This window comes from Lepisosteus oculatus, chromosome 7 (genome assembly GCF_040954835.1).
Source record: "Lepisosteus oculatus isolate fLepOcu1 chromosome 7, fLepOcu1.hap2, whole genome shotgun sequence".
Classification (NCBI taxonomy): domain Eukaryota; kingdom Metazoa; phylum Chordata; class Actinopteri; order Semionotiformes; family Lepisosteidae; genus Lepisosteus; species Lepisosteus oculatus.
The window spans coordinates 55131485-55158776 of record NC_090702.1 but is presented as its reverse complement, the minus strand read 5'-3'; the positions used below and the strand labels follow the sequence as shown (position 1 = coordinate 55158776).

The following is a 27292-nucleotide window of genomic DNA, read 5'->3' as shown; positions in this document are numbered from 1 at the left end:
AATGAATGAGTCTTTTTTTACCAGCCGACTTCCCCTCATGCAGTTCTGGTTAGAAAGGTTAGAAAGCCTCTCGGTTTACTGCTGTGTAACTCAGTTGGTGTTTGCCTGGACTATTTACCTGTGTCATGTCTTTAAGCTGCTGTATCTTTATGACTCTTCGAACTTGAGTTACTAACCTCATCAATGAGTATCCTGAAATCTTGTCTTGGTGCTCTAAGTTTAATATCTGTTCTTATAGTTCCTTATACCTTCCCCCTTCTCTTAACGACGGACTACTTTTCTTCTAAATTCTCTCCATTCATTGGAGGTTTCATTTCACACCTCTCTACACCTCTCCTGACTTCACCCCTCCTGATTGGCCTCTCTGTCTGTCCCCTGCTCCCGCCTCTCGCTCCTCCTCTCTCCCAGCCTTTGTTCTCCCGCTTCATTACCTTTGCCTACTGCCCTGTCTTTCTCACACCTGAAGAAGGCTCCACGGCCGAAACATTGTTTTCTCTCTTCTCTTTTCAGCATGGAATAAACCTATTACTTGTTCCTTTGCAGCCTACACATGCTGACGCAGCTACCCACCTGAACTACATTACTTGACACACCTGAAGAAGGAAAGCTCCACAGCCGAAACGTTGTGTTTCTTCTCTTTTCAGCATGGAATAAATCTTTACTTATTTCTTACATCATTCTCAACAACGCAGTCAGATTAAATTTGAACAGGCCTAGATCACTGTAATGAGTCGACACTGCTGTACACGACGTGACTTCAATGCATTGACTTGTTTTATCCCGTTGCCGCCTTCACTTAATACACTCCCTGCGGACACGCAATTGGATCACTCTGGTTAACACACATCCCTGCATTCACGAAGAAGCCCTGCCTGGGCGGATCAGTAGGGAGGTCACGAGTCACACTCTCAACCTGGGCCAAAGTACCCTTCTCTGTAAACACTGGCTGCAGTGAACCACGTCGGTGCTCCTGCAACCCGTGATCGGATGCGGTGACGTCAGCGAGTCAGGCACCGGTGCGTTTTTTTAAAGTCATTGTGACTGGGCCTCCTCGCGGCGCCCCGCTGATCACGTGGTGCTCCGTGGGCGGAGATAGGGGCTGCTGCCGGAAGTGACGTCCACAAAGCAGGTAGGGCTCTGTATGTGTTAGTACACTACGGTGGTGGGAGACATGGAGGGTTGTGGCTGCTGCCGGGGCTGACAGCTTTCTGCGTCGATTACTCACTGGAGTGCAGCAGCCGTGAAAAGCCGTTGACGGTCTGGCCTAACGCGAAGGTAGGAACGCGAGTCCCTCTCAGAAAAGCGTTTCGCTGGCCGCCGGCGCGGTGTGCACAGGCAGGCGGGAGCACCGACGAAGGTGAGGGGCCTGGAGGTGTTCCGGATTCAGGAAGCGCTGAATAAACTGCCCGAGCCCTCAGCTTTAGATGGCTTCTGTACCGTGCGGGGGATCTGGGATGGCCGAGAAGCCGCCGAGGTGGGTGACAGGGCCGGGCGGGGGCTTGCCACCCGGAGACGGCTGGGGGAAACATTTTCAACACCCCCCAGCTCCGCAGACGGCGACGGGTCGCGGTGTCTGATGCAGGCGTGAGCAAAGACGCCCCAGCCTTTCTCTCTGTCTCTCTCCACCCCCCCCCCCGCCTCCCTGCTGTTGTGTAGCCCCGACTGCGTGAACCGGGTTCGGGTCTTCTCCGCCGGGCTCGGGAGCGGATCGGTTCGGACTGTCGTGCGCGGCGGTGGGGCCCCCGCTTTCCTCACCCCGTTTCAGGAAAACGGCCCGTCTCGCCTCGACCTCCGACTGGTGTCGCAAGCTGAGCTGCCGAGCACAGGAGCCAGCAGGGACGGGCTGGCTTCTGGAGTCTGGACTCCTCCTTCCCGGACGGGAATGAGCCCGCAGCGGTTCCGGAGCAGGAGTGAGCTCGGACAGCCGGCGCTGTGGCGACCGGGAAGCGGAGACAGGAGCCCGGTTCTCCGGTCCGCAGGCTGGGGTGACACGCCAGGTGCTTCCAGCTGAGCAGAGAGCAACCGCAGAGCCCTCGGTTACAACTTCTGAATGTCTGGGGGGCCCCCGAACGAAATGTAGTTCTTTACGATGTTTTAGTAGAAAATTGTAAATTTAAAGTGTTCGCCAACGGCGGCTGGATTTAATCAAGATCCGGAGACACGGGTCTTATTTAAGCTTCGTGAAGATGTGAGCATTGTATAGGCTAAGTTTCGAAGTTTCCTGCTTTGAGTTTTTCTCTGTCGTGCCGTTTGCTGTTCCCGTTTCTAGAGAGGTTGTGAGCTGGATAGCTGGAGCACGGCTGTCTTGAAAGGGCCTGATTGCGCTCAGAGACTTCAGGCTGCTCGACTGAGCATTAGTATGATAACTCAAAAGGTGTCAAAGCACTTCACCCAGACCTGCCCCTTTTGGGACTGTTGTGTGAAAGCATGTTTTTTTATGATCTTGTCAGAAATAACTGTCGTGACATAAGGTTTCAAGGAGTGGATATAAGGATCTGTCCAGATCTCAGGAGCTGAGCAGGGTTGGGCCTGGACAGGTCTGGGAAGGGGGGCGTCTATGAGAAAACAAGTTGCTGCTGCACATGGTCTCGGTGGACCGGTAGCTCTTCCATCTGGGCTGGGGTTTCCAGATGTATGCCCCAGTATGGGGACCGGGTACACTTTGCTGTTGAAGGTGCGCTCCTTTGGGTTCTCTGTTAAACCGAAGACTAAATGCCTCAACTAAATTCCGCTGACGGCTTGAGGGTCTTGATGCCCCTCAAGCTGCCCCACCCTGCGTTCGAGTGGGGTGAACCGGGTCCCCTCCTCACAGAGAAGGCTTGCAAGCGAGAGGAGGCCCGAGTGTCTCCCCTGGAAGAGGCAGCAGCAGGCTCTAGGGTGTACAGAGAGAACAGCTGCCGTTTGGGAACCGTTTCTGTCTGCGCTGGCGAATGAAAAGTGCAGTGGAAACCGTGGAGTGTTTTGTTTGAAGCAGGCGCTTGTGTTTTCGTGGTTGCCAGTCCTCCTGTCGGGGTGAGGGGGGGACCCCAGGGGTTTAACGCACGCTGTCGTGCCGCCGGTTCACAGGGCCGAGTGGGGGGCTTGTCTGCAGCCCCTCGTCTTCCGGAGCACTGCTGAATCATTCGCCACCGCCTGCCTCGTCTGCAAAAAATAAAAATAAAAAGCTCTTTAAATACAAGATTAAAAGGGTAAAAGCACGATTTATTTTTCAGGTCACGTTAAACAATTTGGATGGCCTGCAGTAAGAATTCTCATCCGGTGTACCTGCTGCGCTTTTAATTTATCAGCATTTAAAAGCATGCACAGGACTTCAAAGTAAGCGAACGGCCGCATTAATGTCATTAAAGAAAAGGCAGGACCTGTATTGTGTGCTGCATGCTTAAACTACACATGGAGCCCGGCGGCGGTGGGAACGCTGTGTTTCAGATGTAGAGCCCTGTTTAGGGGTACAGCCACAGCTGGACTTGGAGTGGGGAAAAGAGGGGAGTTGACACTGTTCTTTCCCTGATTTTCTTGAGGCCTGGTTTCCCTGTTATTCAATGAAGTCTTCTCCTCCTGTTGGAGCTTGAAGGCGGTGTGTTGACTTGCGGATCACACAGAGCAGCTTCACCTCATACACGTGCTCAGCGGATGGCCCAGCACAGTTTTAGTGATTCCACTTTTTATCATCAAAAACACCAGCTAAGCCACCTTTCAAGCCCAGAGCTACACTTTCCTTTGGTGCTGTGTACTGCACAGTGGAAGCTCTCGCAACAGTAAAAGGGCAGCCACAAAAAAAAATTGTTCTTTAGGTTTGTGGGTACCACCGGTATTCTTCTGTCATTTTTAATGAAGTGCAGATCAGTGCCCTCTCTGCACTGGGTCACTTCTTTGTCCTCCTGAACCACATCGAGAGGCTTCACAGCAGCCTGTGACCTCCTGTTTCTCACACCTGACAAGTTTCAAAAGGCTAATAGCTACAGCGTGTTTACAGATGCGGGGAGGGTCTGCAGCCCAAGCAGCTCGATGAGTTTTTCGTCGCCTGGTGATCCGAGGACCTCATCCAGATGATTCTTAAAGGAAGCCAAAGTTTATAGCTGCAACAATAAAGCTGAATAGCTTGTTCCACTCCCACATCCTTTTGTGTGAAGAGCTCCCTCCTGTTCTCGGTTGTAAGCGCACCTCTGGGTTGTCCTTCACTTTGGATTCTGAAACGGTCCATTGGGTTGACTTTGAGAACAGTTTGAGGCTTCTGAATACTCGTATGGGGTCTCCTCGCGGTTCCACAGCTGTGAAGGGGGTCAGTTGTTTCAGGTCCCCTGTGTGTTCCAGACTGAGGGCTGGGTGATGTCTCCTCAGGTGCAGCCATGGAGTCCATGCTCAACAAGCTGAAGAGCACCGTCACCAAGGTGACCGCCGATGTCACCAGCGCGGTGATGGGGAACCCTGTGACCAGGGAGTTTGAGGTCGGCCGGCACATCGCCAGCGGCGGACCGGGACTGTCGTGGAGGGTCTACAACGGCACCAAGAAGTCAACCAAGCAGGTCAGCGGATGATTGCATGTGGGCAGGAGGCAGGGAAGCCCGAGAGAGGCGCTGTGCTATGTAGTGACCAGCGGTGTGCCCTTCTTTTAAATACAACCGGGCTGAATGCCTTTAAAAGCTGCTGCCGAAGGGCCTCATCACACGTCTCGGTTCCAGTTGTTTGCGTGTCTGGCTTTGCGTGTTTTAAAAAGCACTTTGGACTGCTTTGCCATTTCCACGCGGTGGTGTCTCCACACCTTCCTGCGAACAGGCCTTTCGTATGGTTACTGAACGCCACACAGATACTGCTGTTTCTGCTCTCCTCTCCACCTGGACAGCGAAGGGCGAGATGTGACCCAGCTTCTCGCCTGGCCACTGCATCGCTTCAGAGGGGCACTTCGAACGCGAGCAGGGTGTAAATAAGGATCTTTAGTAGCACTGCTGGATGGCAGCCATTCAGTTTTAAAAAGCCATTTGCCCTAAGCTGTAATGAGTACAGTAAGATAGGTTCCGCATATCCCTGACACAGTGCCTACATGATACCGTGTCCGCTTTATCATACTTCACGTTCCCTTATGCATGTACTGGCGCAATTTTACTGCATCTGATGGTTATCGACTTGGGATGGTAATGTTGGTTTTAAGTTACTCAAGCTTAGATTTCCCTAACCCACTGATTTTCTGCCCTGTACAGAGGAGCACTGTGCTCCTCCGACTGCTGCTTCACAAAGCGTTCTTCTGGTGTTCCGGTTTGCCCCTCTGGACTCTGTGAATTCTCTCTCTGTGAATGCATGATGTTTTCTCTGCGGTTCCAGTGCTGTTTTTAACATGTTCAGCTGTAGTTAACAGTACTCAGACTTCCTGCCTCGGACTGGGGCTGTTTAACTTTCTGAGAGAAATGAGCACCGTCACACAAGGCTAAGAGCCCCTAGTGAGTTTTTTTGGAGCCCGTTAATCATCTGACAATCAGGAATGTAAATTTCCACGGGGAGTGGGGGATTGTCTCGACAAAGTTGTAAAGGGTTTTTGTGGGATTTTCCAACAAACTCTTACCGGCATTTTTTTACAGCTTTGAAATGAAAAAGCCTTATTGCTTTTTGTTCTGTTCTGAGAATTGAAATTTCTTTGGATGCCTGTCCCTTTAAAAAAACACAATGTAGCAGTTTCCTCTTTTCAGTCCTGTCCTTTCATAATGTGAACCAGGGCTTTTTGTCAGATATGCAGGATGTATTTAGAAAAGAAGGTGCTGGGTTTGCCAGGAGCACCAGTTCCCATCTTTCTGTGCTCCAAACACCTGTTTCTGAACTGTGTGAGTGAATGGGAAAAACACATCTAGTGCACTGTCTCTAGAAGGGAAGAGCTGCAGTCCAGCCTGTGGTAAAACCTTCTTGGAACTGCCTGCATTTTCTGATTTTCTGGCCCTTTAACTGTTTGTTCTCTAGTGTTAGTGTGTCTATGTCCATGAGTAACTGGCTTGTTAAAGTCAGATGAGCAGGACTGGTGTGTGCAGTAAGTCCCGTGACTCTCCTGAGCCCCCTCCGTGCTCAGGCCCTGTCCTGGCAGAGAGGTACTGTAAATGGCGGTTTTGTTGCCCTGGCGTTGCAGGAGGTGGCGGTCTTTGTCTTCGACAAGAAGATAATAGACAAGTATCAGAAGTTTGAGAAAGACCAGATTATAGACTCGCTGAAGAGAGGAGTCCAGCAGCTGACCCGACTGCGGCACCCCCGCCTCCTCACCGTCCAGCACCCCCTGGAGGAGTCGCGGTAAGGACCGCCGTTTCCCCCGGAGCTTGACTGACCCCGCGGGCAAATCGTGTGACACCTCCACAAGCCTTCCGCACGCCCGTCGCCATTCCGTTAAGCTCTTCCTTGTCGGATTTCCTGCCAGCCAGCTGTGCTCTGCGCACGCCGAGGCGAGCGGCCGGGGCGCTGGGCTGGGACTGGGTCGGTTGCGGGTTCGGGCCCCGGCCCTAGAGAAGCCTCTTCACCCAGGCTGCTTTAGTGACGTGCCCAGCAGGGTGATTCAACTGGCTTTCGATAGAACATGGCGCCTCGCTCCGCTCTTCATTCCCACGCCTGTGACGTGTCAAGGAGGTTGAATGTCAGCTAAAGCTGCAAAGAGTTTATAGGAAGTCAAGTTCACAGGTGTGCTGATTGCATTCTCCCCCTCAGGCCGTCCTTGGCCGCCCCACCATTGTGACCAATGTCTGCTCTTGGTATTCACATCATTATTGGACGTTCTAAAACGGCAGTGGGAGGTGCCAAGGGCAGACGCAGGCACCGATGAGTTTAAAGCCCTTCTGAAGAAGAAGGTTTTGAGTCTGGATTTGAAAAGGCCCAGGGCAGGCGAGTCTCCGAAGTCCCTGTGCTCTGGGCCGCAGCAGGAGAAGCCCCGTCTCCCATGGTGTGCAAGCGCGCTAGGGGGACACGGGCGAGAGGATTTTGAAGTCAACAGGAAACCTGATAGGAATCCAAGTTTTCGGAATTAGCTCTGCTGCAGTTTGTCAAGCCTGTCCGTGAATTTCCTAATTGCTTATCCGACGGGACTTCCAACTGGGACATTCCCTTGCTTTCATGTGGGTTCAGGTCGTTGTCCTGCTGCGCTTGGATTTTCGACCCCCGTTTTCAGATTCCTGAGTGTTGAGCCTTGACAAGACGGGTTCATCTTCTAGAGCTTCTCCTCTTTGGTTGTATCCTGCAGCATTGCATATAAATAGCATTTTTGTTCTGTACATAAAACAGAATTTGCTATTCCTAAAAGGAAAGAAAGGCCTTTCAGATATCTCACAGAACCAGACATGAAAGGATAAGTCTGCGAGGAGTTCCTGATGAGTGAGAGGATGCATCAGTTATTCCCACTCACCCTATAGCCTGCTACACCTTCAAGCGAGGTTCTGAAACAAAACAAAGGTTCTGTTACAAAACAAAGCCTGCAGATGGCTTTTTAAACCAACTAGCCTAATGTTTCTGAAAACACCAGGAGAAAGATTACAAACGAGAGGAGATCGTTCAGCCCACCTGGCCCGTTGGATGGTTAGTGGATAAGAATCCCATCCAGCTGTTTCTTGAAAGAAGCCAGAGTATCAGCTTCAGCATCATGGCCGGGCAGATTGTTCCACTCTCCCACCACCCTTTGTGTAAAGAAGTGCCCCCATGCTGTCAGTTTCCACTTGTTCCCTCTGGTTTGTGCTTCAGTGTTCTTTCTGAAGAAATCTGCTGGGTTGAGTTTGTCAGCGCCTTTGAGGATTATAAATACTTGGATCAGGATTCCCTCGTAATCTTTTGTGTTTAGAACTAAAAAGGCTTAGATCCTTCTGCTTGTCACTGTGCGACATTTCCCAGACCTGCAGTCTATCTGGTTCTTCTTCTCTGGGCTGATTCCAGAGCAGCAATATGGAGTGGGTGACCAAAACTGTACTCATTATCTTCAGGAGAGCTTATTAGTTTAATTTTTTTAATCGGTTCCACACATTGTCTTGATGATGTGAAGGATGTCTCAACGCCCAAGTCATTTTCCTAACTGGTTTAAGCAGTATAATGTAGTTTGAACGCGTTTCCAACCGTCTTGTCCTGCTCTGAGTTTTGGTTTTTCTAATTTTTTTTTTCAGACGTTTTGCATGAATGGCTTAGCTGTCGCAGATGGGAAATGCATGTTGTATCTGTCCTCTGGTGTATTTCAGTAATATTTCAGTCTCTTTGACTTGAATGGCAGCAGTGGACAGCAACAGAAATGAAAGGTTGTGAAAACAATCCGGTGGGGTATGGATTGCAGTCCAGACTCCTGTCTTATAAAAAGAAGCTGTCATCATTTGTGTTCATGCACTGAGATTATCTCCAGTAGGCTGATACACTGTATAACGTGACCAAATGACCCAGTCAAATCCTGCATGGTTAATTCATAAAAGGAAATAACTTGGTGCTTTTTCTTTTTTTTTATATACAGAGATTGTTTAGCTTTTTGCACAGAACCGGTTTTTGCAAGCTTGTCTAACGTGCTTGGACAGTGGGACAACCTGCCAACCCCGGTGCCTGCAGACATCAAGGAGTATAAGCTTTACGACGTTGAAACCAAATATGGCCTCTTACAGGTGAGTGCCTTGATCTCGCACCCGCCAGCTGGACAGCAGCTTCTTGTGTCGCACGAGAGAAGGCCATCTTCCTTATCCGCATCACCGACGTGAAATTAGGCCAGCAGGGCCTTTCGTCCTTGCGTGTGACATGCTGTTTCTGAACAGAGGTTGTTCAGACATGACAAACTAATGAATTACTGTTGGTAGAGTTACCATTCTTTTTTTAATCTAATGAAATTGAAACTCTTTGTGCGTTAGAAATGCGATCTGTATCCGGTTCATGGTCTTGATTCTGTGGCACTCGCTTCATCACAAACTCTAGGCTTGGTTTAACAGTGGCCTTGATTAGCAGCAGCTCGAGTTTTCTTTAAGGAGTACCCGAGAAAGATCAAGCTTGTTGCATTAAACAAAAAGAGCTAATTTGTTTGCCTTTGGTTGTGATGCTATTCTCCTGAGCCTATTTTAAGATTTGCTGTAGAGCACAGAATCCAGTTAAGAGTTTCAATGGGTAGCGGTATGATGCATTTCCAGGATTTATAAACTGCAGACTTTTGTTAAAGCCAACACCATGTACTATGTATTTCAGGCATTTTACCTTATTTAGTGCTTTTGTGGGCTGTACAGCGGTGCAGTGTTTAGCAGTGCTGCTTCACAGCACTGGGGCCCTGGGTTCAATTCTGCACCTGGCGTGCTCTCTGTGTGGAGTTTGTGCTCTCCCTGGGTTTACTCTGTATACTTCAGTTTCCTCCCGCAGTCCAGACCATACTGTACTGGTAGATTGATTGGCTTGTGATCTGGGAAACTAGCGCTGGTGTGAGTGTGTGCATCAGTGTCTCCCCTGTGGTGGCCTGGGATCCCCTCAAGGGTGCACCCTGTCTTGCGCCCGTTTCTTGCTGGGATAGGCTCAGGCTCTCCCATGACCCCGTATTGGATGAAGCAGTTAAAAAAAGAAAAGATAGTGCTTTTGAGTTGAATTGATGCAAACCGAGTGAGCACTAGCAGCCTCACAGCTCTTGGGTCCTGGGCTAGAGCACCAGCTGTGTGGAGTTTGCATTGGTTTTCTCTGGGTATGTTCATGCTTATAGCTTGAGTCAGTGAATATCCATTAACAGGATAAATTATTCCTGCATGACCTACTTTCAAATTCAAGTAAAGGCACTGTGGTGAGCAGGTAGATTGTACACGTTGTGGAAGAGTCTGCAGCTTGTTCAACCAGTATATGGTTCAGACTGCTGTCCAGAGAATCTTCATCTGAACAGAATGTTTCACAATGTGTGCTTGGTGATTAATGAGTAACAGCCTGCGCTGTGCAAATCGCCCAGGCTGCAGTGTCAGTAAGTGACTTGGATTCCGTAAAACAATCTGCCTGTTTTTAATCAGAAATTCAAAGATGCTCATGATTCTCCAAGAGATGAATAACGCTGCGTTAGCAGAGCCTCCTACAACACCTCAGGTTGTTTCGCCATGAGAGGACATCGTTCTGTGCCCTGAATAAGTCTGGGTGGGTGTCAAAACCCAGGTGTCCAGGAAGGTCTTAATTGAAGCCTGTGACATATTAAAGAAATCGCTTTCCTTATCACTAAAAAAGAAACCGAGCTGTATGACTCACTGCAGAAAGAAACACCATCTTGCAAAGGAACTGGCATATTACATGTTTCTGTGTTGTTGTGAAAATGCATTGGTAAGCAGAGTTAGCATATGCTGTAAATGCCTTATGCATCATTAAAGAAGCGTTTTATATAAGAGCACCCATTTCATTACTATCAGAAGAATACGTTGCACTTATTAGTAGCTCATCTCAAAAGATTCGGAAGTGCTGTAGATAGAGGAGGAGATCCTCTCTGTCCCCCACTGAAGTGCCGCCTGAGTAACACAAGGCAGCCGGTCTGCACCAGCGGCCCCTGGGCCAGCAGATCAGGCAGAGGGGCTTCAGTCAGGTCACCGGGGTAAACAGCCCTACTTATGATCAGTGGCTGCAGTTTACAGTATAAATCCTGGAAATTAATCCTTATCGTCCAAAGGGCGAGGACCTCCATTAAACATCTCACCTGAAGGACAGCACCTCCTGCAGCACTGTGTGCCTGCTGACCATAGTGGGGCATTGGTCTGGACCTTCTGGTCCGCAGGGTGGAGCGCCACCTACTGGTCCCCCAGGGCGTCTTACAGCTGCAGCCTGGTTATTCCTCAGAGGCCTCCCATGTCTGGACAGCCTTGCTTAGCTCAGACACCCGACGATGCTGCTGTCTGTCATATGAGATAAACTCCCAAGAACAGAACGGTGAACGTGTTCTTAAACCTGCTAAAACACGAATCCTGCCAGAGAGTGCTTTTACACAGTTCGGTGGAGTCTCGCTAACCGAATCCTCTCGGAAGAGGCTGCAGCTGGTCTGATGTGGCTGTTTGGTTTTATTCTTTTTTTTTCCCCAGATCTCTGAAGGATTGTCGTTTTTGCACAGTGGGGTGAAAATGGTTCATGGAAACCTGACCCCCGAGAATATCATTCTAAACAAGAGCGGAGCCTGGAAAATTATGGGTTTCGACTTCAGCATCTCCTCATCCAACCCCTCGGAGCAAGAGGTGGGGGTGAATATTTCCACTGTTCCTTTCTCGCTTTATGACAAGGCACTCTCCTTGATTGCTAGGTGTGTCGTGCTGGGCTGTTGAATTGGCGTTCAATCAACTGCAAAAAAAAATGCCTTTACACACATTGTTCTAGTTAGTTTTCACATTCCTTTGAAAGTGACTGCGTGCACAGCTGAGGCAGTAGCACAGACATTTCAGAACATTTAAGTTTATTCTGTAAATACAGTATTTTACAGTATCTTCATGGTAAGCCCCACTGGGGCTCGATCATCTAGACAAAATGCTTATAGCATGCAGTTGAGCCGCAAAATGACGTGGTTGCTGTTTTTGGTGTTCTCGGTTTTATTTCCTGCTTGCTCTCCGCTGCCTGGTGTAATGGCAGACGCGTTGGCAGTTTTCATTGAGAACCATCGGACCCCACCAAACAGAACTGCCGGTTCCAGAGAAACCCTGCAGCCCAATTCGAAAGCCCGCTGAACCTGGGAGGTGTTTGTCGTAGAGGATCCAGCTCGTCTGCATTCTCACGGTCTTCGTCTTTCCTGCTTCCGAAAGGCCAAGTACTCCTGCAAGGAGTGGGACCCCAACCTCCCCTCTCTCTGCCTGCCCAACCCTGAGTACCTGGCGCCCGAGTACATCCTGTCGGTGAGCTGCGACTCGGCCAGCGACATGTACTCCCTGGGGGTTGTCATCCACGCCGTCTTCGATGAAGGAAAGCCCATCTTCGAAGTGAACAAGCACGACATCTTCAAAAGCTTCAGCCGCCAGCTGGATCAGGTGATAAAGACAGAAGCGTGCTTTCTGCTGCCGGTTCCTAGCTTTGCCTCTGAGCCTCTGAGAGAGATGAGCACGGCCTGTTTGTTCTCGAGAGCACGGAGAGGTGAAAGGGCGAGGCCGGCGTCTGCTCCTTATCCCTCCGTGCTGATTGTGGGGAAAGTAGTTTCAGGAGTGTCCAGTGCTTCATTCCAGCTGCTCGGCATGTTGCTGAAGCTGATACTCTGGGTTCTCCAGGAAACGGCTGCCCGGGATCCAGGGATCAGATAGTGGACTAGATGGGCCAGAATGCCCCCTCTCATTCGTATGTTCCTATTAAAGACGGAATGAGAGTAGATCCCACCACCAAAACATAATAGTCTTCCTTCCATCCATGTTCAGGGGATTTGTCGAGTTCAGTGGCATTTACTTTAATAGATTGCACGGTTGGTTGCACTTGAAATGGCCAGATGTGTTTTCCATTTGTTATTGCAGTTTCTGAAAACAAAATTCCTCTTCATCGCCGATAACTTAGCGTACATTTGCACCAAGTGGTTGGTTGACAGTGCAGCAGGTCATTCACGATATTGTAGGTGTGCGGTAGATAGTTTTGTTTACTGTAATTTGTAACTTCCGACATCTACAGGGACAAGAAAAACATCAGGGAACACGTAAAGGCAGTAAATAAAAAATGGCATTCATAACAGTGAATAAATAAAAGGCCACTTATTTTATCTGCCGATAGTCATCGGTGCATAATCCCTTTTGAGCTTGACATTTTTTGTTCTTCTGTAATAAGAAACGAAGAAGTTCTCATACGTAGAAGGAAGGCTTCCTTTGGTAGAAAAATAACTCATTGTGTTCCCGTTCTTTGCACCAGTGTTGAATATTCTGATATTACCAGGTTGTCAAATGATTCTAGATGTGCGTTTACTGTTTTGTTAGATATATAAAATTATAAAAATTATAAAACATGGGGATATAAAAGGATACGTGTGATCTGATCTATACATAGAATAACCATTCAGCTACAAATGATGAGTTTAGTGAAAAAGCAATTCAGTGTGTGGAGCAACTCAAAAAATGAAGTGTTTTTTTCATTCACACAAGGGCAGCTTTGTGGATGTCTGTCTTTCACTTCATCTCGGCCAGGAACAGCAGCACCTGGTGGTCAGAAATCAGTGTTCTCACAATATTCCGTGACATGACAAAAAAACAAAAGCGTGGGGCCCATGGGTGAAGTCTGACCATTTATTTAGTTTTCGCGTGTCCTAATCATTCCCAGGAAAGAGATTGGTACGGACTGGATGTTGGAGACTGTTTTCACAGAATGTTTAGAGAATCAAACCTGAATGAAGTGTCCATTTTGGGTGCTATCAATTTGCTTTATTTTTCACAGGCCAAACTGTATTCTTACAGAACAGTGTTACAGGGATGCTCATCATAGCTCTCTCTAACAAGGCAAATTATTTCTGCTCAGTCTCGGGCGAGGGTAGTCGAAATCCACTTTTCTGCATGGTTTCAGCTAAGAATGACCCTGCGGGACCCTCCCGTCCCAGCGGGCCACAGGCGGTTCTTGTGTCAGTAGTGGGCGCAGCTGGACGATAACGGGGCGGGTCGGAGCGTTCTCCTGTCTTTACGATGGGTGTCGTGTCCCCTGTATCCTGAAATCCCAGCTGAGCCGCCTGAACCCCAGTGTCCTGGCCCGGATCCCGGAGGAGGTGCGGGAACACACCAAGATGCTGCTGAACGTCACCCCGACCGTGAGGCCGGACGCAGACCAGATGACGAAGGCAAGCAGCGCTCCGTGGCTTCTGTGCGCCGGGCCCGCGAGGGCGGCTGGCGGATATACCACCGCCTTCCTAATCTCGTGCATCTGCGGGAACGAGGAACATCTTAGGCTTTCTTTTCGGAGTGGACGTGTGCTGAGAAGCTGGAATTGATTTGCAAGATTATAGAACAGATGAATAGTTCAAAGACAGGATATTCGCATTTCTGTATCCGGCGCAGAAGAGTAGTTTGCGTATTTCGGTGCATGGAGCACGGCCTTCAACAGAGTGGGCTCTCTGGCTCAGGATCTGCGCCTGTGGCTGGGAGGTTGCCGGTTCATATCCCGCGGCCGGCAGAGGAATCCTACTCCGTTGGGCCCCTTAGCAAGGCCCTGAACCCCAGCTGCTCCAGGGGCGCTGTATAAATGGCTGACCCTGCGCTCTGACCCCCAGCTTCTCTCCCTGTCTGTGTGTCTCATGGAGAGCAAGCTGGGGTCTGCAAAAAGACAAATTCCTAATGCAAGAAATTGTATATGGCCAATAAAGTGATGCAATTCCATAGGTAGGGACACACTGCAACAGAATTTCGTAGCTTCCTTCTATTTTTTGATTTTGCTGTACCGAATTACCTCTGGGAGTAAGCAGGCAAGAGCAGCATGTTTGTGTGTATGCAGAACATTCACAGCCGTTACTTTAGGGAAGAAAGCTTTCATTAAAAACAGAATAATGTTGTTATAGGAAGGAAGTCAGATTAAACTGTTTGACAATGAATTTCCTCTTCCTGTATTTGGACAAACAAGATCTTGCACCTTGCTGTCGGTGCTGTTGTCTTTCCTCGTGGTGTGTTGGTGTGTAACATGGCTGATGGCCACTTTGTGCTCTTCTGCGTCACTCTTCTAGATCCCTTTCTTCGATGACGTTGGAGCAATGACACTACAGTACTTCGACACCTTATTCCAGAGGGATAACCTGCAGAAATCGCAGTTTTACAAAGGGCTTCCAAAGATCCTCCCGAAGCTGCCCAAGGTACTTGACCGGACCGGGGCCTGCTTGGCTGTCTGGACAGCGCGGTCAGCAGAGGGTGGGGGTTGTGGGTGTCCACCGCTGTTCCGCCCAGCGAGTCCGAACAGGTTTTGTGACATTACTTTTCTTAATTAGTAATCAGCCTCCAACAAAGTTGCTGCGTATGTTTTGTTTAACGTTATGTCTGCGGACGAGCGCCATGTCTGGTTTCAATCGGAACCGAACGAGCACCGTGCTGGGCTCTCCCACGCCCGGACAAGGCGTTCGGCCTTCACGTGCTGTCAGAAAATGTGAATCTGTTCTCTGAACCACTCAAATGTATATTTTTAAGGTTTGGGAAAAGTAATGTATGATTATCACCAGAGTTTGGTAAAGTTACTTTTTAAAAAGTAATCCATTAGCATTCCAGGTTAATTGTGGAAGGGGCTGCTTTTATAAATGAACAACTTCGATTTTCAGCGGAAATGTTTGGCTTTACATTCCGCCTGCACGCGTCGCACCCGTCGGTCTCCAAGCGCGGCCCCTTGTGCGCGTGCCGGTGGTGGCTGTGTGTTGCGGGCGGCCTGGCGCTGGGGGGCGCTGACCTGTTCCGTGTCGTCCAGCGCGTCGTTGTGCACCGCGTCCTGCCGGCCCTGACCTCGGAGTTCGTGAACCCCGACATGGTGCCCTTCGTGCTGCCCAACGTGCTGCTGATCGCCGAGCAGTGCACCAAGGAGGAGTACGTGAGGCTGATCCTGCCAGAGCTGAGCCCCGTGTTCCGGCAGCAGGAGCCTGTGCAGGTACTGCACCCCCCCGAGGGCACGCCTCTGTCCTAATGGCATAAAACAGGGCACCCACAAAGAAAAATGTCTTTTTTTTAAATGTAATCATTTAGCTTTTATTTTTTTTGTTTTTTTTTTCATGCACACAGGCTAGCAATATGGTGAGTGGACTTGTTCTGTGAAAGTTGTTCTCCTGTCTAATTCTTCATGCAAACAATATGTGCGTGGCTGGAGGTCGTGCCGTTCGATAGGTTCGCATTTTTAACTCCCCCTTTTTCCCCCGCCCCTTCCAGATTTTGCTCATCTTCTTGCAAAAAATGGATTTACTGCTGACTAAAACCCCGCCTGACGATATTAAGAATAACGTCCTGCCGATGGTTTACAGAGCCCTGGAAGCTCCCTCCATCCAGATCCAGGTGAGGCCAGCCGTTAGGGCTCAGCTGTGCGGAGATGTGCAGGACATGGCCCTGGGCTCAGTACAGCAGCTTGACCTCGGGTTCTGCTCTCGGTGGGGCAGGACACCAGTGGTCTCGGCGACACCGGGCCACACACTGCTGTACTGAAGACCCCACGGTCACGCTTGGCTTGTAAATGGGAGGAGGAGCCTTGATTAGAATTCGTGTGAAGAAAAGGCAGGAGGAAAACAATCCTGTTAGACTCGATAAGGGAAATAAAAATTCGTAAAAGTTCTAGGTAAGAATATGGCAGATCAGGTGACTAATTTGTCACTGTGCTTCCATCCATGGTGGCGATTTGAGCAAGGACTTGCATAATTCGTCTGCATTTCCGCCCATTCGTCTTCTTGCATGGTGCTACGTTTTGCATTTCTGCAGGCTATATGTATAACAGTGCGTCACTACTGCACTGGACTTAATGCACTGAGTTACAGTTGCCTGTGAAATTGTGATACTTAATTCAGTGCAAACTGATATTTCTATGTAAATTGGAGAAAGACATCAATGAAATACTAGAAAGGTCTGCAGCCCCTAGACTGCCTGAGGTTTTGTCCTCTTATGCATCAGCAAGTTCAAAGGAGTGCTGCCAAGTTGGATGATTTTCATGGAGTTTTGTATGGAAAGACCTGAATCATTTTTTATACATTACATATTTGTTTAAGACTAGAACTCGGGGATCGGACTGAACTCCCCTTGAGACCCTTAACGCTGTGAGGTCAAAATTGAGCAGAGAGCCATCAATCTAAAATAAACCCAAGAGGAGGCTTGGAGTATGTGACGAGAAGAGTTACTGGGTTTTGCAGATCTCGCAAGTGTTTTCAGACCTAATATGAAGACATAGCTGCATGTGGTATTACAGTAATTGGAGAATACCCTTATCTGTAACATTTTTCACTGTTGGTGTGGGAGAAATGTCCTTCCGCTGCGAAACCCCTAGATGAACGTGGAGACCAGTCCGTCTTTCCAGAGGATGAAGTCCGTTACAGGAGGAAGGGTAACAGGGTAGTAGTGAAATGACTAACGTTCATGTTGGTTTTCCCCGATTCCGCAGGAGCTCTGCCTGAACATTATCCCCACGTTTGCCAACCTGATTGATTACCCCTCCATGAAGAACTCTTTAATCCCCAGGATTAAAACCGCCTGTCTGCAGACGTCTTCCCTGGCGGTGAGCTGGACAACTTGCTGTAGTTTGTAGTGCGGCTCATCCTTCTGTGCAGCTCTCATTGCTGGTGTAAATGAACCCGTTTCAGTTTTATTGGTAACGCACCGCGTGTGTGCTACACACACCTGGGCGACACAGCGGGGCGGTGGTCGGCATTGCGGCCTCGCAGCTCCAGAGCCCCGAGCTCAGTTCCTGGGGTGCTGTCTGTGTGGAGTCTGCATGTTCTCCCCGTGTTCGTGTGGGTTTCCTCTGGCGGCTCCAGTTTCCTCTCTCGGTCCAAAGACATGCTGGTAGGTAAATTGGCTTCTGGGAAAGATGGCCTTGGTGTGTGTGTGTGTCTGTCTGTGTTCCCTGCGATGGACAGGCGTCCTGTCCAGGCTGTATCCTGCCTTGCGCCTGTTGCTTGTCAAAACAGGCTCCAGGTCCCCTGTGACCCAGTACTGGCTAAAGTGGTTTAGAAAATGGATGATGGGGAGATTCACACACTGGTGTTCCACCGAATGACGGGCGAGGAGTGGAAATTCAAAGCTGCCTGTTGCTGTTGGGGTTATAGATGACTGTAACACTGGGAGGCACTTCAGTACTACAGATGTCGTTCTGATAAAAGCATTGCTGAGGGCTGGAGAATTTTTAAGTAACAATTCTTCCATATTTGGCATATTTTTTAGATCTTAGCCTGGACCAAGGCATCCAGCCATGTCGTTAAAGCTGATGCCTTTCCAGCTTTCAGAAAGTGGCAGAACAAGCTCCTCGGTTCAGTTAGTACTAATAATTCAATTAGCTACTAGTATCTCAATGAGCGAGACGGGCTGAATGACCACCTCTTGCCCGTAACCATGCAGTTTTGAGCCTGTAAGGTGTGTTCTTCACTGTGGTCAGTATGCGTAGCTCAGCTTTCCCTGGCACAGTGACGTCGGCCCTCCGCGACGCTTGCTGGCCTCATCTCATCTTGCCTTCCCCGTTGTTGGAGTCCAGCCTGTTTCTGGCTCGTTCTCTCCGCTGCCTACCCATCGCCTCATCTGGTCCCATCTCGGAAGCCGAGTGAGGCTGGGCCTGGTTGGTACCGGGATGGGACACCTCTGGGGGAAACCTGGGGGTGTTGGTGAACTAGCAGGTGGTGCTCTTGTTTCTGGGCCATACTTTCAAATCCAGTGCCCTGGCATGGTGACTGGGGACACTGTGCTATGAGGTGTCATCCTTTGGATGAAACATTAAACAGAGTTTTTAGATGGATACTTTATTGATCCCGTGAGGGAAATTGCAGTGCAACAGGAGCCTGGCACAGTCAACACAGCACAGTGTAACAAAATAATGCAACAATACAATACACTCAGTGAGACGTGCAGTAAAAAAAAGGAGTATATAGAATATATATCACTCCTCCTTCTGATCAGCTGTGCAGTGGGTCTGCTGGTGCAGAATGGCCTCTGTGTGTTTCCCCGGTGCAGCAGTACTACAGGGTGGTACAGTGGGTCCCCTCTAATTTGTAAATGGCTTTGAGATCATTCCGGGTGTAAGGTGCTATACTAATGCAAGGTCTTCCTTGAGGAGACTGCCTGCAGAGGAAGTGCCCTGGGGAGGAATGTCAAAGTTGCAAGGAGTTCAGTTTGTAAGTCTGCTTCAAGGCGAAATGCAGGTTTTCATCCCTTCATCACTTATTGCAGATGGTCTTCAGTATTGCCTAGACCCATAACAAGTACAGCGTAGATGATATATCCCACATCTTTAATGAGCTCTAATCTACAGCTTCCAGCAGCTTGTCTGCTGAGTAGAATTTCTGATCGGACCTTGACTTTCTTCTGCAGGTCCGCGTGAATTCCCTGGTCTGCCTGGGCAAAATCCTGGAGTACCTTGATAAGTGGTACGTGATAGACGAAATTCTGCCCTTCCTGCAGCAGATACCCTCCAGGGAGCCGGCGGTGCTGATGGGAGTTTTAGGTAACGTTCTTTCTGTGCCCTTGCTGATCCGCAGCGCTCGCCCGCCAGCCCTCACTCGCGTCGGTTTGGGAAAGCATCTGTTTTCGGTACCGTCTGAAAACATTACAGTCCGCTGGAACTTTCTGCTAGGAAGTAAACGGCAATGTAAATCATGCAAAAAAAATGAAGAAGCTCTGACTTAGTGGACATTTTAAATGTGGCATTGTATCGGAGAATCATTGTGTGGTCGTGGTTCTCCACCTGTGGAGCGGGGGGCTTCTGTGAGTGCTGGGGGTGTTGGGTGGGGTGTGGACAGAAGGAGGGGGGGCTGTGACCCTCTGAGGAAGTGAGGAGCTACCATCACTTCACAGAGATTCGTGGCTGCTGTGCTGCCTGCCTACCAGACTGACGTTGGGTGATCTGGATTTATTTTACTTCACAGCCCACAAGTAATGATGGCGTTCTGTCTCTCAGAAGCTCCTGACTGTGTGTGGGGGGGGGGGAAACCTTCAGTCATCAGATCTTGCTTAAAGGAGCCATTATAAAGCCATGTGATATTGCTCTGTAATAGTTACTAATGTCGGACTCGACACAAAACGTTTGCATCCTTTTTGTCAACCTTTTTTTAGAATTATTTTTAGTTTTGAAGTGATATTAAAAAAATAAATAACTGAAAATACAAAACATAAAGAGTAATTACAAGAAATCAAAATAGAAATTGTAATGATGCCAAAAGGTAAAATGTGATAAGAAGGAATAAAATGTCAATATGAAGTATCAACATAAAATAGGGAAGAAAAAAAATATAATTAAACAACAGGCAATAAGACAAATATTATCTAAAAGCTAAATTAAGAAATATATTTTGATCTGCTTCTTAAACTTAAAACTAAATCTGGCTTATATGCGATTGTGGCCTCTTTATTGTGCTCATGTCTGAGAATATCCCCATTTCTGAGTTATTTTCTCTGCTCTGCTGTCTGTCCCACAATAGGCCCCTCTTTGAAACAAATTACTGTTGTCCACTGAGGCGGTCTGCCTGAAGCAGTTTTGTCAGATCAGTCCTCTGTAGAAATCATTTCACAGCAAACAATATTTTATTCTGCATCCGAATATTTAAAGAATAGTAGTCTGGTCTGAATTAGATTTGGTTAAATTTTACACCTGACTTCTGAAAAATAAATTTTAATTCAAGACATGACATGCTTTTGATACTTCCATTAATTTCTCTAATGAGGATGCTCTATAAAGCAAACATGTGATGTATTTTAAGATTGACCACTGTGTAATAAACCATTAGCTCAGCCAATCCATGTGTGGCGGTAGTATTGTGATCTTTGAGTGTGTGCTCCAGTGCCATTGTGTTGTAATTCTGGGATTTTATTTTCTTTCCTGTGGGACAGATTTACCCTGTGGTCTTTCTGGATGTTACTGTTCTAGAGCAAATTGAAGATAAGATAAGATCACTTTATTGGCCATATACAATTTTTTGTATGAGGAATTTGTCTTTTCACAGACCCCAGCTTGCTCTCCATGAGACACACAGACAGGGACAGAAGCTGGGGGTCAGAGTGCAGGGTCAGCCATTGTACAGCGCCCCTGGAGCAGTTGGGGTTAAGGGCCTTGCTCAGGGGCCCAATGGAGTAGGATTCCTCTGCCGGCTGCAGGATACGAACCGGCAAACTTCCAGCCACAGGCGCAGATCCTGAGCCACAGAGTCCCCGCTCCGCCCCAAATGATCTCTGAAATGCTGAAACAAGCTCTTTAGGTTACCACTTAGAATAAAATATTTCTATACGGTTTTCAATGGGTTAAACGTTCAAGAAAAACTGCCGTTTGTTGAAAGAGTCGTTTAAATCATTTGGGGCCGATGTCTTGGAAATGCTGTGACGTGTTTTCACAGGGATCTACAAGTGCACGTTCTCGCACAAGAAGCTGGGGATTCCCAAAGAGCAGCTGGCCGGGAAGACGCTGCCCCACCTCATTCCTCTCAGCATAGACGGCAACCTCAACCTCAACCAGGTGAGGCGGAGCTGGGCCCGAGGTCCGAGGGGTTTCTGTCCCTGCGCCTTTGGGCTCTAAACAAGTGCGGAGTAAGAGAAGCCCAAAGTGTTCCTAGCTGGAATAGCCCTGCTTTGGGGGAAAGCACGAGAGCTGCTTGGAGATCTCGTTGTCAGTCTCATTTTGGGCTGGCGTTGGGGGGAAAAAAAATCATTTCTGACCATCTAATGCCCCCCCCGCCACCCTAAATACTACTGTACATCACGAGCAGGGTTCTGTGCTTTCTGCTTAGACTCCCCTGGGCTGCCGAGTCACCGGGGTGGGGTGTGGATAACAATTCACTTGAGGGTCTTGCAGTCTGGCCAAGCAGATGAGCTGCTAATTGTTCCCACAGGAGCCTGTGCTCCAGAATGAAGGCGATGGGGAAGAGGTGCCATCATAGACAGGGGACTGAGAGGCTTGGCGCTGCGCACCACTGGCGACGCGCTCGCCCGCTGACTGCACCAAGAGCTCTGCAGTCCCTAAAATGTTTTCTGTATGTTTTTTTTTGCACAAGTTCAATTCCTTCATGGCTGTCATCAAAGACATGTTGAGTCGCATGGAGACCGAGCACAAGACCAAACTGGAGCAGCTGCACGTCATGCAGGAGCAGCAGAGGTAGGCAGAGCGAGGCGGTGCTCCTGCTGGTCCACATCGCTGCGTGCTCGGGGGGCTTCGGCCGGGCCGGCGCAGCTGTGGCGCTGTGCCTCGGCGTGCCGGGCGATGTCGTTTTCTGTCGAATCTGCGCTTCACGTTGTTTCTGTTCTGTTGCTCAGGGGTCTGGATATCTCGAGTCAGTTAAACAAGCCCGAAGAGCCGAAGACCAGCCCCGGCAACCAGGTAAACCCCCCCGGTGACGCTTGCACGCAGGAGCTAGCTGTGCTGTGTTTGCCAGTTTTCCCCCTTCAGCTATCTCTTTGTCATCTTCACCACGTGTCCACCTTTTAAAATATGTTCCCCCAGTGGGTTTTGCAACAGGCACGAACCCTTTAAAATGTGTGAAGAGAGAAAAAACACGAGAGCCCTGTTGGGCTAACCCTACCCCACCCCGGGGGCACTGCAGGGGGAGTCTGGGGCAGTCGTGACGTGAGCCAGGCTTAAACCCGTGGCCAACCTGTGCTCTTGGGCAAACGCCCGGACAGGTGGAGCCACTCAGGCCTGTTGAAGAGGCAGTTGAGAAACTGCAGCGTGAGACTCGGTTCAGTGTTGAGGAGGAGGCTCGTGTGGAGCTGTACAAGGCGGGAGAGGCCGAAGGCCTGCTTTATCTACCAGGCTCCAGTCCCGAGTTGCAGCACTTGTTTTCCTGGTTTCTATTAATTAATCCCTCTATTAAAAGACTATCAAAGAACACACTGTCTTCATTCTCATCTTTTTATGAAGGATCTCACAGCAATCAATAAATAACTCATTTCTGCTGACCGAGCCAGTTTAGTTTTCCACCGTTTCTAGCCAGTCTGCGCAGGCCAGGTTGTGGGTGCGCTGTGTTTTCAAACCCGGCTCTCCAATTCCAGATGGACAAGATCTTCGGGGCGGACACGGGGAGCACCAGCTCGGACGGAAAGGACAGCAGGCCGGCGGCCTCGGCCGCCCCCCCGTCCAGGGTGAGTCCAGCTGCTGGCCTCTCACCCGGCTGGGTTGCCTTCCTTCATAGAACCAGCACGTTGCTCGTTTGGAATACTTGCAAGTTGTTTTTTTTTCCCTACTCGGAAGTTTGGGATTTTTATTTTACTTCTGCAACGCAGTGGTTATAAGGCGACCAACGTGTTCAGCGGTCCAAGGGCCTAGGAGCCGAATTCCTTTCAGAGCCGCTGTCTGGCCCGCAGGGACCGGCATTGGTCCTCCGGCTCCCTTGGCTGGCCAGAGCGCCCTGTGCCCTTTCACTGCATTCGCATTCTTTCTCCAGGTTTCGCTCACGCTGGAGGAGAAGCAGCGACTGGCCAAGGAGCAGGAGCAGGCAGAGAAGCTGAGGAATCAGTTGCCGCTGGCTCCCAGGAACGTGAAGCCGACAGCGTCTGTGAAACAGGTCAGACTGGGAACCCCGTCGTCCGTGAGCGACCAGCGCTGGAATGAGGCTTTATTTGTAATATGTTGTTTATTTCTTGTTGGAAGTTAATCTAATGTGTGTTTAGTTGTGAGTTGATCCAGATCCAAAAAGGGCAGTTGTGATTAAATTAAGGAACAGAGGAAGGAATCCTGTTCCCACGGTTTGATTTATATTCTTTAGGGTGTTTAGCATGACTGGAAATGGTCTCGGGCCTCTAGACATCTGTGGCAGATTGCAGTGCCTCCCTGTGTCAGGGGCACTCCTGGAGCCTCGAGCCAGGCGTTTCACTCTGCCCATTTCGGTAAAACGCCCGGCTGTACAAATGGGAACCAGTTTAAATTGCTTTGGATCAAAGCGTTGGCCCACTGCATAACAGCACCAGGAGGTGGCGCTGACGTTTCCGCGGTGAAGGAAAGCGGGCCTGGCCCGCGGGTGTACTGACGGGCGGTTTTCCTGTGCCCTAGGCGAAGGACCTGACGAGCACTCTGCTGGACAACGTGTCCTCGCTGGGGAACCTGTCTCTGAGCTCCGCCAAGCCCGCCGCCCCGCAGGGCCTCGGCCCCGGCTTCTCCTCCGCGTCTCCGATGGGGAGCCTGAGCTCCGCGGGGGCCGTGAGCAACGGCTTCAGCTCCGGCGGGGGCTTCCCGTCCTCGGGCCTGGCCCGCGGGCTGCCCCCGGCCCAGAACGTGTATGGCGGCATGGCCAGCACCGCAAGCACGCCCGGCTTCGGCTCCCTGGCGGGGCTGGGCCAGCCGGGCGCCGTGGGGCCCAGCAGGCCGACGGACATGTCCGCCCTGGACTCCCTCTTTGGGTCCCAGAAGCCCAAAGTCAGCTTGAACCAAATGGCCACCAAGCCAGCTCCCGTGACGGCCGCGCCCAGCCCGTGGCTCCACCAGTTTGTGGGACCCCAGGCCCCCCAGAACATGAGCGCGCCCCTGGGCGCCGCGCCGCCCGGCATGCTGGGGCAGGGGGGCTTCAGCATGCAGGCGAACCCCTTCTACAGCCCCCAGAACTTCCCCCAGCCCGGCGTGCCCTCCGCGCCCGGCAGCACCATGAAGACCAGCGCCTCCGCCAGCAATGACCTGAAGGACCTCTTCGGCTAAGACTCTGTCCGAGAGACTTCCATCTTCACATCCGAGAACCTAAAGAAAGACGGCAGGGGTGCGCTGAAGCAGATCGTTCTGAATTTCTCCTCTTTCGGCCTCAGTATTCCTCTGGTTATTAGCGTACTGTTTCGGGCTTTAGGGTGGAAAGGTAGCACTGCAATCATCCTGTATTTCGTGTGCGCGGCTGTAGCACCATCTGCTTTAAAGGACAGGTGTGCGAAACCGTCTAGGGGAGGAATAAGGAAGCTTTTGTACTGATGTATAAGAATGACCTGCAGGTTACACAGGAAACACACCAGAAAGAAACACTGTTCTTTGATTAATTGGGACCACACCTGAGGTTTCCAAATGTTTAGTTACACAGCGCTCTTCTGTTAAAATGGAGGATTCTGATGTAGACATTCACAAAGTTCTGTGTCTAAACTTCAGACAATCACACAACACTTAAAGGCACATGACAAACCTGCCCATGGTAAAAATGCTGGATAGACTATTCCAGAATACCCCGTTTTCTCATTTTCATCTTAAAATCTTCATACCTTCTTTCTTTATTTTAATTTTTTTTTGCTGCTTTGTAATACCACAGGGCCTTATTCTATGAATGTGATACGTACAGGGGTGATGTATTTTTTAAGGAATACTACTGCTGTGCAATTTCCAAACCGAATTATGATGTCTGTGTTTTTATGGGCAGGCAGCAGCCGTTGCATCACAGGCTGGCACGCTGCCTTGGTTGAAGACATTTTGCAGGCCTCTATTTTTTGGGATCTAGGACCAGACAGCGTTGCTTGAGAGTATCGTTGTTATGGAACATCTCAGCCAGTCTTGGGCAGTTGTATCTGCATCTTTTATGTGAAATGCTGTTTGCTGAGCATAACAGTGAAGCACTGTAGAAAAGGGTATAGTCCTAGGCTTTCGATCTGCTTAGAAATGAAAGTAAAGATTTAATTGTATATAATTTTTAATTGACTTTGGCAGGGACTTGAAGGAGTTAGGAGGACAGACTAATGTGTAATGTAAAGGATTGTCCAAGAAACAAATGTGTCCAGCAATAGACCACTTTTAAATAGAGCATAGATTTTTTTTTATCTTCCAGTGCAACTGTAAGTATACAGTATGTTGTGTTTGTCAGATGTTGAGCCTTAATTGTGTTGTTTTCTTGTGCACGATAATTTATTCAGTGTCATCTTGATGCTGGTGCCGGTTCACTTTCTGTGACATATTTCATTGCCATGGCAACCTGGACCTCTGACACCGCGTTGACGGGCGAGAAACCATGAGGAAGCCCGACGCTTGTGCCAACTCGATGGCAAGAAGAGAGCGATCTGCGAATTAATAGATTTTTCTGACTTTTTGGGATATGAAAGCTAAAGGCGCACCTAATAGTCTTTATTAAGTACAGACCAGAAGGCCCCAGCAGAGGGCGTTAGTGGCAGTACATTGTGCACTAGAGCACAGCAACCCTGTACAGCGCCCACTCTGATCTTCAGCTCGTGAGATTTCTCGGCTACGCCACTGCAGCGTTTTAAGCCTTTGTCTCAGAAAATGGACCGGACTGGCACTGTGGGGTGTTAATGGTGGAACATTCCCTTTCAACACGGTTTGCATTGGCGACCACAGACCACAGTCGGGGTTTTAAGCTGCATGGGAGCAGAGCACCCAGGGGTGACGGAGAAGCCTTGCGCAGAGCCACCCCCAGAAGGACAGTCACCCCCTTTCTGCAGGCAGGCCCCTCAGTTAGATGCACTGCAACGGTTCCAGTGTTTCAGCACGGGCCCTGATGTCTGCTGCACTGTGGTGTTTGGTTGTGGTGATTAGTGAAACGGAAAGGGACAGCTTGGGTATGATATCATTGTATGACATCACTGGACAACTGTTTCCAAAAAAATCAGAACTATTCTTATACCGAATTTCAGATTCTTTAGATAAAGATATCTAATAAATGTTCTGTGTTGCATCTTTGTGGGCTTCCTGTGGTGAGACTGTTCTGTGTAAAGGGACGGCTGCCTACACTGCTGACTGCCCACTTTTCATCTGACTGAACATGCATGCATGCATCCTGCCATGGCTGGTATCCGTCGATTTTGAAAGAAACTGGTCTGGAAGGTATGCGTGTTCTTAACCTACGCAGCTGGGCGTAACAGACGTCCCTTTCTAGGGAAGTAAAGCAATACTGCTTGTAAGAGGAAGAAAAGATCCTTTCCAAAGGCAACTTCACTGCACGATCAGGTCAGTTCAGTTCGCGCTGCACGGCCACGGTGCTTGAGCTGCTGCCCTGAGCTCAAGACGACTGGATGAGAGGAGGCGTCTCTTTACACAAAGGGTGGTGGGAGTGTGGGGAAAAAAGCAGCCTGATTTCATTCAGAAAAACAGCTGGATAGATCTTCAGATCAGTTTTCTACTACTAGCCAAATGGGCTAGATGGGCCGCATCCTGTCTCCGATTCTTCACTGCATTTTGAAATATTTTGGAAAAAGAATTGTTCGTTTTCCTACATGTGCCTACATGGTATGGTGTTTTGTAAACAGTTTCTGCCATTCTGCTGAGTGAGGACAAAGAGGCTTAGTATTATTTTAATGTAAATTTCAGTCCCCACTGTAGAAAAGAAATCCATTACTTGTAAAACCAAAAATTACCCTCTTGGCTCTAATCTAAATTAAATCTCTTTTGCATTTGTTTGTTTTTATGGTGTGTTTCAACATTTTTGTACTAAGTGCATGAAATGGTTCATGCAGTGAGGGAAATGTTTAAATTGAAAGATGGCATACTGAGATACAAAGACAAGCATGGCTCTAGTGTACAGAAGCAAACAGCCTATTGGGAGTGACTGCTGTGTGCCCATTGTGCCAGACTAAAGCTCTTACAGCCCTGTAAACTGCCCTTTCAAGAAGACCAAGAGGAATAGCTCATCTGTTAAGATCCCATGCCACTAGTATTTTACCCTTTCAGTTTCTAGAACTTAGACATGTTTCTTAATTAGTGAGTCTTATCTCTCATAATGCCTTCTATCCCAACGCATTTCCTGGAGGGACACCTTTTCTATCCCAGCGCCTTTCCTGTAGGAACACCGTATCTATCCCAGCGCTGAACTCAAATCCAGCTGAACTCGGTT

General features: G+C 49.2%; 1 protein-coding gene across 9 annotated transcripts in view; it reads left to right on the top strand.

The window, feature by feature from the left end:
• The first annotated feature begins 1041 nt into the window (after window positions 1-1041).
• Window positions 1042-27292, top strand: part of scyl2 (SCY1 like pseudokinase 2) — a 27232-nt gene continuing 981 nt past the window's right edge. The window contains exons 1-20 of one of the 9 annotated variants that reach the window (XR_011190114.1): window positions 1306-1474; window positions 1657-1997; window positions 4339-4523; window positions 6107-6264; window positions 8444-8588; window positions 10998-11153; window positions 11706-11927; window positions 13571-13696; window positions 14573-14698; window positions 15298-15474; window positions 15750-15872; window positions 16963-17076; window positions 18879-19011; window positions 20894-21012; window positions 21548-21648; window positions 21807-21870; window positions 22542-22631; window positions 22934-23053; window positions 23539-24235; window positions 25362-26862. Coding sequence is in view for 7 of the 9 variants with exons in the window: in XM_069192820.1 (XP_069048921.1) it covers window positions 1425-1474; window positions 1657-1997; window positions 4339-4523; window positions 6107-6264; window positions 8444-8588; window positions 10998-11153; window positions 11706-11927; window positions 13571-13696; window positions 14573-14698; window positions 15298-15474; window positions 15750-15872; window positions 16963-17076; window positions 18879-19011; window positions 20894-21012; window positions 21548-21648; window positions 21807-21870; window positions 22542-22631; window positions 22934-23053; window positions 23539-24177 (3189 nt within the window). In the remaining 2 variants the exon portion in view is untranslated. The other 8 variants (XR_011190115.1, XM_069192823.1, XM_069192821.1 and 5 more) reach the window with 8 other exon arrangements.